General features: G+C 40.2%; 1 protein-coding gene across 1 annotated transcript in view; it reads right to left on the reverse strand.

Annotated features, from left to right (window-relative positions):
- Positions 1-13,432, reverse strand: part of klhdc8b (kelch domain containing 8B) — a 181,982-nt gene that overhangs the window by 56,798 nt on the left and 111,752 nt on the right. Inside the window, exons 3-4 of the mRNA XM_084015586.1 lie at positions 12,314-12,478; positions 925-1,149 (exon numbers count right to left, since the gene is read on the reverse strand). Coding sequence (XP_083871712.1) covers positions 925-1,149; positions 12,314-12,478 — 390 coding nt within the window. The remainder of the gene's footprint in view (positions 1-924; positions 1,150-12,313; positions 12,479-13,432) is intronic.

Consider the following 13,432-nt stretch of genomic DNA (forward strand, 5'->3'; position numbering starts at 1 on the left):
ACAAACAAGTGTCCAAGCAGTTCTAGATCAGTTGTTACCCAGTTATTGACTGGCTGGTTAAGAGTAGTGAGGAGTCAGCAGTCAATGACAGTCAATAAAACATGTTGTCAATCAAACATGTTTTTAAAAAGTGTCAACCACCACAACCAAGAGAGCATACAGTCATAAATGGGGGGTCCAGTAGTGTGCAAGATTAGCTACGGACAGACACAGTGAATAGCTCACACCAACACAAAATACATAATTTGCTAGCATAGATAGAGTAGTTAAAAGTAATAGCTTTACTTCAGTAACTCCTGGTGTAAAAAAGAAGCCCGACAACAAAAGTCTAAACTTATCACGTACACAAAATACTTTGAGTTCTTTGGTTATTTAGCATATTAGAAATTCAACTGAGACAAATGAAGTTCACTGCTAACCAAACCTAGATTCACTTTTCCACATAATTTCTGTTTACCACTTCAGCTGCAAAACCTTCACTAGTCTTAATGCGTCTTCAATTCACTCAAAGTGTCCTAAGTCCTCATGTTGCCACCAGGAGCACAACATGCATCAACTAGACATTTCCAGATACTAAGATACTAGATTTCAACCCCAGTGAGTCAGTGACAGTCAAATACTCTGTCAAAAACAGTAAAGGGCAGGTGGAGCGACAGGACACAGCCAGGTAAAAGAATGTGATTGGCTGAAGAAAGAGAGACATGGTAAACATGATTGTCATCTTCCTCAACCAAACTGGGCTGGACATCTCCAGGTACAGATATGCTGACAGAGATTATCAGTGAGCGGTTGACTCCTTCAAAATCAGCCCAGCTTGTGTAGCGATCCCCTCCAGGAAATCTCCTGGTACTCCTCATAAAGCCAATCGGCACTTGAGTACTGCCTTAAAGTAGTAATTTAATGTAAACTTAGGTCACCACTTACCTTGATCCAGATCATACTCCTCCATGGTACTGACAAAGTGAGGTCTGGAGTAGAAGTTATGTGGCCCCGGTTGCTGGAGGCCCCCCAGGCTGAAGAAGCTTCGTTCATTTGTGGCGCAGCAGGAAAAGGCCCTCCGGCTTGGGATGCAGGGGTAACGCGTCCAGCTCTTCATCTCCAGGTCAAAGGCTTCCAGCGCAGTGACTGGCATCTTTCCCTGGCGACCACCTGGAGGAGGAAGACCAATGTTCAGGGTCAAAAAATTATTTGTGATGATATTGTGGCTTGACATTTCCACAGAGCTCATGAATGTTGATATCTACTGGGAATGTGACGCCACGATGACCTGCTGGATGACTTGATTCAGTTGTTTCACGCAGCCATGTCTAAAGCATCTTCTTTTGTGTTTTCATAAAAATGCAACATCTACATTGAATACAATCTCAGAAAAGGCAAATATAAACTTTCTGTGACATTGTTTGTCCTTGTTTTCCATTTCATTGCTTTGTAATCCCCTGCTCCTGTCACACAGTTTCCCTGGCATTTATGTCAAAGTCTGGCAAGCGTGCAGGCCAGTGCTGAGACCACATTTCATTCCAGACTGAAAGCAGCAGGGTTGCTCCCAGAGGATGCCTACAAGTTGTTTACTTTCACAAATCATAACTTAACCTTATAAAAACTGCAATGGGAAAGCAAAGTGGCTAGAGAGGGAGAATAAAGCTTCAGGGACAAAGATTGAGAAAGGGAGCAGAGGCTGAGGTTGAGGCCTGTACTGGACAATGAGAGGGTATAAACACCAACAAAGAGGCAAAGGAAGAAGTACTGGAAAGAGAAGTAACAAGCTACAGCATCAGACAGTAAAGAAGAAGAAAGAGGCAGAATGAGGCAAAGGGAGGAAAATTTGACAATGACACAGAGAAATTGAGAAAAGTAGAGGAGAATGTGGAGGAGTGAGTGGAGAAAGTGGAAGAAGGTCAACTGGAGTAGGCAGGATGGCCTGGCGATCGATAGCAGTAGCGAGACAAAGCGTCGAAGTGAGTGGGAAGCATTGGAGTCAGAGAGACGAGAGAGAAAGAAGGACATTTTGAGGTAAAAGATCTGTTGATTATAATATACATTTTCACAATACAGAGGCTTTAAAAGTGTATTCCGTTTACTGTTTTCAGTGAGACGTGATAGTTCACAATAGGGTTGAGTGGTAAGATACTCAAGAGACAGAACTATAAAAAAGCGAAACTGTGCTTCAGTACATGCTGTGATAACTCACTGCTGGAAGCAGCGTAGGGATAGCAACGTTGATCTGTTGGTCTGTTTAGTTGATCGCCATACCACTTTGGTTTAGACTGTAATTACTTAACAACAATTGACAATGGATTTCCATCTAATTTTTATACATTCATAATTCCTCCGGTGGTCCACTATTTTTTTTCCTCCATCACCATAATCAGATCAACAGTTCAAGTTGTCAAATATTTTGATTGATATTTAGTAGAATTGGCTTTTACTTTGTTCACTTTAGATCCATACTTTTTCACTGGACTCATGTAACTTACTGGTTGATTTCATTTTCTCAACAGTGCGACATTTAGCTTGATAAGCAGGAACCCGTTGAATCTTCAAGTCCCTCTTTGTGCTGTCAGTTAGGTTTGCTTTACTAGATACACGCCTCAAGGACAACACCCATACATGTTTCAAATTACATTTCTGTAAGTTCACATCAGAGATAACTGACCAGTGAGACTCGGTTGCGTGAAAGTCCAACCTCTGTACGGGGCAGACCCAGCCTGAGAAGATAAAATGTAACCAGCACCCGGAAACAGGGCTCGCTCCGACTGAGATCCTGCAAGAGCTCATTCATTCCGAGCCCAGCGCTGCCATACTTTACCTGTGACCTGAATAAATCTGTGAACTGAAGAATTCGGTTTATCTTTGGGCTTCCAACAAAAGAACCGGGGGTTAATATGACTAAATACCTGAAAAACCCAACAGCCACAACACTATTTTTTTGTTTACTGCTGCTTAGAAAATGCTAGCATGCTAACACGGCAAACTAAGATGGCTAGCATGGCTGGAGTCTCAGTCTCAGCATCGGTATTAGTCTTGTTCTCAATTGATCACATGTAATGTAACAAATGAAAACATCACAAAATAGCAGACAGGAAGTATCAATACATAAAGGCCAGGTTGTATAACAAGAATCTCAAGAGCATTTTCTTCAGGACTTTTGATTTCCACTTCTGAAAACTGCAATTGCTGTAGGCTCTCAGGCTCTAGCAGTCACTACTTTGCTGCCTCCCAAAATGCCCAAGAAAGAAAGCAGGCAAAATGCTGAGTTATGATTTGTGTTCTTACGGCCCAGAGCCTAATGCTTGTTGTAATATATCTGCTTTTCCTGCTGTATGGGATATTGCCCTTGCAGATGAAGGTACAAGATGGTGGCTGGTATAAAGTCACCATTTCTGATTTATCTGCTGTTAAAGGACACAAAGCTTCAGTAATATTAAAGCCTTGGGGAGTCAGGAGATTCATCTTTGTGATAATTCTTTATCTGACTTTACAGCTGCAGAAACGAGGTGTTACTTTAAAGAGGCAGTGTGTAACGTTTCTTTATTGCCTAAAATCAATATCTTCATTCATATGTCCTCATAAGTATATAATGCCAATAATCTGATTTATCCTCATAAGCATAGAATTTCTTCTTCATCTTCATTTGTTTGTGTTGTTTGTGTGTCTAGTTGTTAGCCAATGCTATAGGCTACGACATAGTAATGTAAGGCTACCAAAAGTAAACCAATACAAACATGGCAGCATAAATCACTATCTTGCTGGAGGAGTAATTACTTTTACATGCTCAAACTTGTTTGTTTGAAATATCAACCTCATCACCTGAAAGAATACCCAGTGAAGTGGTATTGGATGACATGTTGTCACAGCTGCTTAGTACATCACGGCTACCGTAGTTGCAATGAAGCGATGCGCTAGAGAGCACTATTCATTTGAATGCAAAATACAATTTCACTGGGATTACTATATGAATGTTTATATGCATATCTTATTGTTAAACAGAATCATTTGATTCTGTCATTCATTTGATCACTTTTAACTTGTTGACAGCTTCCTTTCAGCTGCACCTTTCACGCTGATCACCAGCCCTGACACTGCAACAAAGTCCTTGATTCAAATTGTAAACAACTAGCACACGCACACGCACACGCACACGCACACGCACACGCGCACGCACACACACACACACACACACACACACACACACACACACACACACACACACACACACACACACACTTCAGTGCAGTCTAACCCTTGATGAGTTACATCATATGCCAGTACCTTTACTGTTTGGGAACACACAGCATTTTAATCAAAAGAGGTTCAGGCACCCACTGATCCAAACACCCACCGACTGGAACAGCAGCTGAAAAAGCAGCATGCATTTACCAGGTGTAAGTAACACAACATGACAGGGAGAAATGAGAGGACTAAATAATGACCTGGATGGTCAGTTATAGGACAAAAGGCATGAGTATCAAATTATTCTGTTTGCACATCGCTAATGCCTCTTTTGCATTGTGATAGAATGTAAATCAACTCCCATGTGTGTATTTGTGTGTTATATGTTGTGTCCAGCACTCCTTCTCTGTCCTATGCACTGCCTTGACATCATCCACACGTATTTGTAATTTAGCATGCTGGTGCATTTAAGTTATGGACGTCTCGACTGAGGAGCAAACTGCTCTTTTCACTGCTTCATGGTAGATTTTTATTTTGGTGTTGGCTTCAGAGAGCAAGTCTTTCTGATCGTCCACTAACAGCACTGACGATGCACATGTATTTTCGTCTGGCACACCACGGAACTTGGACAGTGCTGCAGGTCACATCCCAGTCCTTACACACAACTTCCTTTAATGCTCGGCAATAACAACCACACCTCCGCGGACAGTGCTTCCAGGGGCAAAGCTGCGATTGTGTGCACTGAACTACAATTACAACGGACACTTTTTAAATTTTCTTTGTAGATTTTCATTTCACTGTCAGCACTAGCCAAATAAATAATATAAAAATCTCCCAGGTGAGACGTGAGACTTGACATGTAGTTATAAATCAAAAGATTTTATAAAAAAAGTCACCGTTTCAAGTCAGATTATATAGGACCCTAAAGCTCGTTTGACATTTTAATAAATTGGCTGACACTCGCTTTTTTCACGTTGATATCTATGATTTAACATACTGTATATGGCTACAGCCAACAGATAGCTAGCTTAGCTTAGCAAAAAGATTGAAAACAAGGGGAAACACCTGCTGTAGCCTGGTGCTGTCCAACATTAGCATCCATCTAGCAGCACCGCTAAATCACTAATAAAACAACAACAATGACGTAACTTCCTGGTGTCTCTGCTGGTTGCTTAGCAACTGCTCAGTCAATCTTCTCATCTAACTCCTTGACAGAAAGTCTAAGAGTGCAATTTTTCAAAATATCACACTGCTGGTATGAAAAATGTTTTTTAAAACTCTATTAGATCACATTCCCATATCTTGCACCTATTTAACAATGTACCGGTAAGCTGAAATCTAATCTTTTGAACGATCAAATCAAATTCTTCCCAACATAATATTTCTCCTACCTATCATCTTTCATTACCATACGGGGGAAAGATACTCAGGAAATGCCTTTTCAACTTGACTTTAAGTTGATAGACATAGAGGGGTTAATATTAGCCTTTAACAACAAATATAACAATTTACACATTTCCACAAATGTGTGTGTAGGGGAAAAACAAACCAATACAATACAACCAAAACAATCCAAATAGGATAATTGGTGTGATGCAAGGGTTAATTTCACAATGGGATGAAGTAATGTATAAGCAATGGTTGAAAGAGAAATCCAGCTCATTCCAATGAGCTGGATGAATGCAAACTTGACTGACTAGACTGAAAAATTAGCCAAGAGTCAAAACTTAAACATTGATTTGATCACTACGTCTTGTATGGATTCACATTAACCACAGGAGCACCACAGCCACTGTGATTTATGAGGAAAAATGCTATTGAACAATTCTACGAAGCCATCCTCCTGTCAATGAACGGATTCTCAAACCCGTACGCCCACAGTCAGCACTGTGGGCGTACATTTTATATATGTATATATATATATATATATATATATATATATATATATAGTTGGGAAATTTCTTTTTTCTGTCAGACTTGAAGGATCAAGCCTCTCACAGCTGACACATTAATACATTTTAGAACAGCTAAATATTATTATAGAATTATCAGACTTATGATAATTCTGGCTGCTATTAATAGTCTTCATTAGAAATGGCAGATATATTAGATACACTGCTTTATAGAGGTGAAAAATATTATATTTTCAAACCTTTAAGTTCACCCAAGCTGTAGGACCAAAACAGCAGTGTAAATGTCAGGGTGATATGACCACCTTGTCTTCAGGGGTTTGAAGAAACTGACATACGTCTTGTATAATTCTACAGCCCTTTATTCTTAAAATATCAGTATTGCTCGGGTCAAGGACCTCTCATATATATTTTCTGCAAAGAGAGGGCAATAGTGCAATGTTAAAGTACAGTTTGTATGCACAGTAGCATTTCCACATACTGTCGGTACATCCAATGTGTCCATGTGCAAAAGTAACATAAAACTTTTGCCAAATTAGTTTTTGTATAGTAAAGACAGTTCAACTGTTACAAAGCTAAAGATAGAGTTGTTTCAACTTTGAATTTGACTGGAATGTTTGTGTTCTTACTCTTTAATGAGAATGTATCGTATAAAATTGTGTTGCTTATTAAACCGGTCAATTATAATGTAGTGCGTTGATTTATATTTGCTTTTTATAGGTTTTATTCATGTTAATGTGTATTTTTGGACATACATTTTTGGAAGAAATAAAGTTTGGGATCAAATCATTTTGGAGACCCCCTGCAGTAACTCTGCAGACCCCCTAGGGGTCACGGACTCCCTGTTGAAGATCTCTGGTTTAGATGTTAAAATAATAAGTAAAAGGTACCATCCACAATGTTTGTCAATGGAAGACCACCAAAAAAATAGGTTGTAGCTCGTACTTATATCCGAGGCTCTCTATGGTCCTAGAAAAAAAAATTCTATCCAATGACGTTAAGGAGAGCGAAGCACCCAAAAATTAAAAGCAAACACACTTCCGACAGAGGCCAAATGAAAGAAGCAAAAAAGGTTATGAAACTATTCCTTCAATGTTTAACTAAAGTTAGTTAGTTTTACATGCAATTTGCTTTGTTGATTCAGGATGCCACACTAACTCTGCTCAACTACGTATACAAGCACCTCATGAACTCTAACAAGCATGTAAGATTTTCATCAGCCTTCGATACCATACAGCCACATCTGCTCCTCCAGAAGCTCAATGACACATGTGCCTTGGACAACAATATTCTTGGCTGTGGTTTATTTTCTGAGCTGTCCGCAACTATCACTGGCTCTCATCAATCTTTTCTACTACTGAATGTGTCAAAGACTGAGGATGTGCATTGATTATAGACGCGCTCACCCCTCTCCTAAAAGTACCCTGATTAATGACCAGAATATAGAAATCGTGGAGTCTATAAGTATTTGGGAACTGCACTAGAAAATAAACACATTTCAGAATAACACTGACATGTGTAAAAAATAAAATAAAAAATAAAAAAAGCCAGCCCCTTTTGTCTCAACTACAACTAAGTTCCAGGTTGACAGATGCACATGGCAGTGTTTTATTGATCTTTTACTGAGTCTGTGCTCTTTTACTTGCTGTTATCAATCTATCAGGGACAAACAAGAATTTACTCAAAATGTGGTCAATGTCTGAAACAAGAACTGCACAGAAAACTTGCCCTCAAAGTGTTCCTACCAGCGGGTCAGGTAAGAATATCAGGGTTAGCCAAACAGGCAGGACCAGAGGAGAGCAGGAGGTGGCAGTAACAAAATATTTAAACATTTAAATATTTACTTTATTTTTTCTTTTTAAATGATGGAAAAATCTGAAGACTGTCATTGTGAGAGACCTTGGAGCGTGTCTGTGAATACCACGGGTCACAGAACGGGGCCAGAGGATCTGGTCTACTGCTGAAGATTTCCCCTTGGTGAGTGTGGCGGTTGGTGTGGTGTCTCTGTTTAACTTTACTGTCCATGCCCTTAGAAATGCATGAGCTACTAGCTTGTCGTTGCCTTCATTGATTAAAAACACACAGCCCTAGTGGCACCGGATATGTTTTCAATGTGTGGGATCCAATACACTTTTTACAAAAAGTGTATTAGATCCCACACACTGCTGCAAGGACATGAGAGAGCAACCCTCAATCAGAGGTCACATACTGAATATTTTCCATCCTTCACCAAAATTCAAAGACGTATCCTCAATTTGCCAGACTGGAGACCTTGGAATGGAACATCTGTGATCAATATGGCTCATAGAGCGGTGCTGGTGTAAACGGTCTAGCAGTTGTGTAACATCTTCAGCTTTAAATTGTGTAACGCAACAATTATGAAGTGGTCTAGTGATTGGAGGTCAGTTTAACTTTCATGAAATTATGTGTATTGATTGACTGTATCATCTTTGGTTGTGAGGAGCCAAAGCACACATCACTCCAGTGAGCTGGTTCTCTTGCTTGGTCATGAAGGACATTTTCATAGAACTAACATACAACTGCATATTGTACAAAGATGGAACTCTAACCTTGTTCATTGTTAAATATGAATTATTAATAATTACATTAAAAATGACCCAATGATTATTAATTGATGCACTTTTTATTTAAATATGCCTAGGCTGTCTTTTTATAATTACAAATTTAAATTAAAGTGGCAAGTAATAGTAAATTATAGTGGAACTCCATGTCGATCAAAATGATCGAGAACGAGAAAGTCTAACACAACCACGGAGCAGAACATACATTCACCATAGTAGGACTCGATCTAAATTATTTTGATTTTTGATGTCAGGGATGTCAACACTGTCGATAAGGTCATTGAATTCCATTGCCACCCGTTTTATTTGATTCAGAGGACACGGATGAAGAGCTCCTACTAATAGGAGATGAGGACGAGGAGAGAGAGAGAGAGAGAGAGGGGGGGGGGGGGGGGGGGGGGGGGGCAACAGGCAGTGATCCAGCTGCTGCAAAGCTGCAGAGCTCAGGAGACCACTGGTGTTCCTGTGGCTGCTGTGACCCAGTGCTCACTGAGGAAGAACGCTGTAAAGAGTGGGACCTGCAGCTGCTCGATATTCTGATTTCTCAACATCTCACTTAGGACTTAGGACACAATAACAGACAGACTGGGGGCAAAAAACAGTAACATCACTGTTTCCTCTAGGATTCATTTCAGCAGCGGGGGCAGACCAAAACAACAACCCCCCGTGAGTTCTGAGAGAAGTTCATGAGGCAATGCTGCTAAAACTCCATCCTACTCATATTCGACACTGTCATACTTAAAGTACCAGTAGCCTACCAATAAAACTGGGTTTCGTACTGTAATTAACGGCAGGGTATCACAATACTTTTCTAGTTTACCCTCCATCCATCCATCGTCTACCGCTTTATCCTGTATTCAGGGTCGCGGGGGGGCTGGAGCCGATCCCAGCTGATTTTCTAGTATACCGTGCAACACTTATCAATAGAGAATACCATTCACGGTGAATGTTCTTTTAAACTATAAGACTGATCTACATTATCTCGCTATCATTCTCCTTAGTCGTCTCTCTCCCTGCTTGTGTCGCCCCAAAGATTCCAGAGCTCTATTGATGTGTCTTCACTGTCCTGTCAAATTAAAAGCCCTTGCAGAGTTGTGCAATTGCTACTTCATGATATTACATAAAATTCTGAAGCAGTATAGCAATCATGAACAAACAGTGAATATACAGTACCAGGGATGGGATGATGTAGGATTGTATTGTGGATTCACAATAAGTTGATCATGGTGAATTTCCGTTATCAGGATAATTGTAAATATTGACAAATGAAAAGTGAATAATACAACTTGATTTAAAAAATACAGGATACAAAAATAAATAATGCATTCATTCTTCATTTATGTAGGGTGATCTAATGATTTATGATAGCCTTATTTAATTAATTAATTGATTTTCACTCAAAAGGATATCTTGACATAATGAAAATACTTGTTTAGCAAAATGTTAAGTGATTCCAATTTCTCCCATAACATAACCTGTATATGTTTGCATGTTGGCATCATACATCGTTTATGGGATTAAAGAGGAAGTATTTCCTTTACTTAAAACTGCATCAACTGACTTGTGGGTCACACGTTGATATATTAACACGACAATGTTCATATGGCAAACATGTTTGCAAACATGTTGCCACTTTACACATGCAACAGATATGGAGCAACAGTTATTTTTACTTTTTAATCCGATTTCTGGTCACCTGATGTCCTTCATTCACTATCCTTTTGGCTCACTTTTTGTCTCCACCAACTCCTGAGTGAAATATCTGGCCCTTTAGCAGCTAAATGCCCCACTGTGTTCTCTAACGGTGTCTCTCTCCTCTCCACGACTAAAAACAGCTGCCTGCTTGTTTTCATGCCTGAGCAACATTTTAATGTTGCAGCTGGTAGAAATCATGCTAATTCAAACAATTTAATCCAATTTTATTGTGTATCAATGAATCATAGTTTATAAACTCGTCAAATGTTTTATCAAATATTTATCTGTAAAGTAACTACAGTTGTGAGATGTAGTGCAATAAAAAATACAATATTTCCATTGAAATGTCATGAAATAGAGGGATAAAGTAGAATGGAAATACTAGTACCTCAAAATGACACTTCAATACAGTACTTGAGTAAATATTCTCAACTGCATTCCACTAGTGTCAATTTGCTTGTGTTTTCTTTTGTCCGCCTGAGAGTCCGCAGTGTGTCGAGCTCTCTCAGCCACTGCAGAGAGTTATTCTACCCCTCCGGTGGAGCGTGGGAGAATAATACTTTGTTCCGAGTGAGAACTGTGTTGGTGCTCGTAGCGCGAGGTGAAATGAATTCATCTCTTTGCAAAATGTTTCCGCAGTGATATGAATTGATCATACCCAGCCTTGTGTGATTCCAATTTATCTCTCAGCGGTGATGTGAAATGTTGACCAAGTGTCAATGAGCAATAAGTAGCCCCCCAAAGAGACACAATGAAGGCAAATGTAACCTCTGATCATGGATGGGAAATGAGTGGATGCCAACCATGGAGGACATAACACAGGATCTGCACTGCTGTGCACACACATTATTATAATTCTTCTACAGAACTCCAACTCTGTCTTTCTGATCAATAGTCTATCAAAACCATAGACTGTATAAGAATCATCGTGACATCACCCATTGGTTTGTGGACTACAGTTTTGAAGCCTTTAGTTTTTGTTTTTCCAATCTTGCAACCAGTGAAAGGAAGTGACCATATTTGGACCGTGGAGGAGCGACGAATGGATCTGACAAGCACAAGCGTCACAGGGGCAACTTAACTGGATCTGACTCCATCTGGCTTCCGGTGCGAAGCTGTTAACAAAGTTAGCTTCATTATTTACAGCTAAGTGTTAAAGTATCTTACAGTAGTAGCTAACTGCATTGGTAGTGATGTAGCGAGGCTTTAAGTGAGAAGTAGGGTCATTTTCTCAAAGACTTGCATGCAATCATACTTCTCCTTGAAACCAGAGTAGTCGCCCCCTGGTGGCCAGGAGAGAGAATGCCAGTTGTTGTGCAATCTGAATATCGAACAGCAGCTGGTCCCACTCTTTACAGCTATCAATACAATTTACTGAATCCCTAAACTCTACTTCCAGGTGATGTCAAAGACTGTGGGCTTATGTGTAAGAGGAAGAGGGAGGAGACAGATATAATTTGTGGGATAGAATTGTTGTTCCAAAGGGTTCCTTAAAAAAATGTGTCAAGAGTGCTGATTAGTTCATTTTGTTTTGTTTTTAACTAAACATCCTCATCCAAAAACTCAAGCATCACAAAGTCCATAGGATTCATCCTCTTAGGACCATGGACATGGCAATTTATTCTAGTATGCACATTAGTTGTACTAAGAACATTAAAAAAAGAAATTCCATTTTAAATGTATTATTTCTGTTCTAAATTGATAGAGACCTTTTTCACTTGATATTGATTTTTGGGTCATACCTGTAACAAACTTTAAATCTGTTATGCTTTGTTAATTTTCTGTGTGGAAATATAGTATGCATGGTGTCATTTTTAGCCAAAAAGTTTACATGGTTGTGCATGGAGGCGAAACAGTTACTTTGAAGGGGATACAAACAGACAGGTTTGGTTAATTAAACATTGAAAATTATCAAATAAAAAGAGAGTAATAAGAGGATGAGATCTGGTTTCCTACCCATCATGTAGATTCTGTTTCCTCTTACGAAGGGCGTGGCTCCGTACCGCGGCGTGGGCATGGAGGTCACCGGCTGCCATTGGTCCTTCTCTGCCTCATAAACCCTCACCAGGGCCTGTGGCGTTGTGTCGGCTCCCATACCGCCAAACGCATACACCTTTCCATCTGCACAGACACATAGAGGAGAGTCGCAGTGTGAACTAACTCCTATTAAAGAGCTTCCTGCAACAACGTTGTCAATAGACATTTGCTCTCCAGCTTGTATTTAGGTTAATGTGAGGTTAATGGAGGAAAGATGCCAACACCTTTCCAAACAACAAGACAAAGTGATGCATCACAGTGCCCTTTGGTTCTGCCATTTCTGGTCTAGCCGTCATGTCTGCTATCCGTCTCATCCATCCACAATCATCCAAATGTCTTGCAATATTTATGTCCAGGTGTCATAAACTTTCAGAAAACCTTTTAATAACTTTTCCACAAGGACACTGCAAACATCTCTGTCTACTGCAGTGTCATTAGATTATACAGGGTAAGCAAAGGAAAGGGAGAGGGAAAGTGCTGAGCAAGAAAACATGGTGCTGAAATAGTGGAGGGGGAGGGGGTGTATGATGAAAGGATCAGGGGGAATGGGAGAGGAAAAGGGTGGCAAGAACATAGCGGTGTTATAGATTAGCAGCCCATTAGCACTCTGAAAGTTGTGTCAACTTAAATCTGAGGCAGAGGGGAAGACAGAGAGAGATGGGGGAGAGAGAAAGAGGGTGAGTGTCTCGACAGATCCACAGAGCTGTGACTTAAACTGTGAAGAATAAAGCAAGAATCAATCTGTCCCTCAGAAAGCAGCTCAACACAAGTGTGTGATTGCCACACAGTTCATCAGCAGCTACGGCAGTAAATCCAGCGTTACCGTAGTGCGTAAAACAAATGAAGCTGCAAGGACACCTTCATCCCATAAAGTGTGTCGCAATGCATCCACATGGAGAGGAGGGGCGAGACAGGAGTGGAGGAACACATATTTTCTTCGGGCTGGTAAAACCTTTACTTGTTCAACTCCCCAGCGAGCTAAGTGGGTTGAGCTGAGTGCTAATGATGTAATTGCAAAGGGCCACACTGGACACATGT

The sequence above is a fragment of the Eutrigla gurnardus genome (assembly GCF_963514095.1).
Source record: "Eutrigla gurnardus genome assembly, chromosome: 8".
In the NCBI taxonomy this organism is placed as follows: domain Eukaryota; kingdom Metazoa; phylum Chordata; class Actinopteri; order Perciformes; family Triglidae; genus Eutrigla; species Eutrigla gurnardus.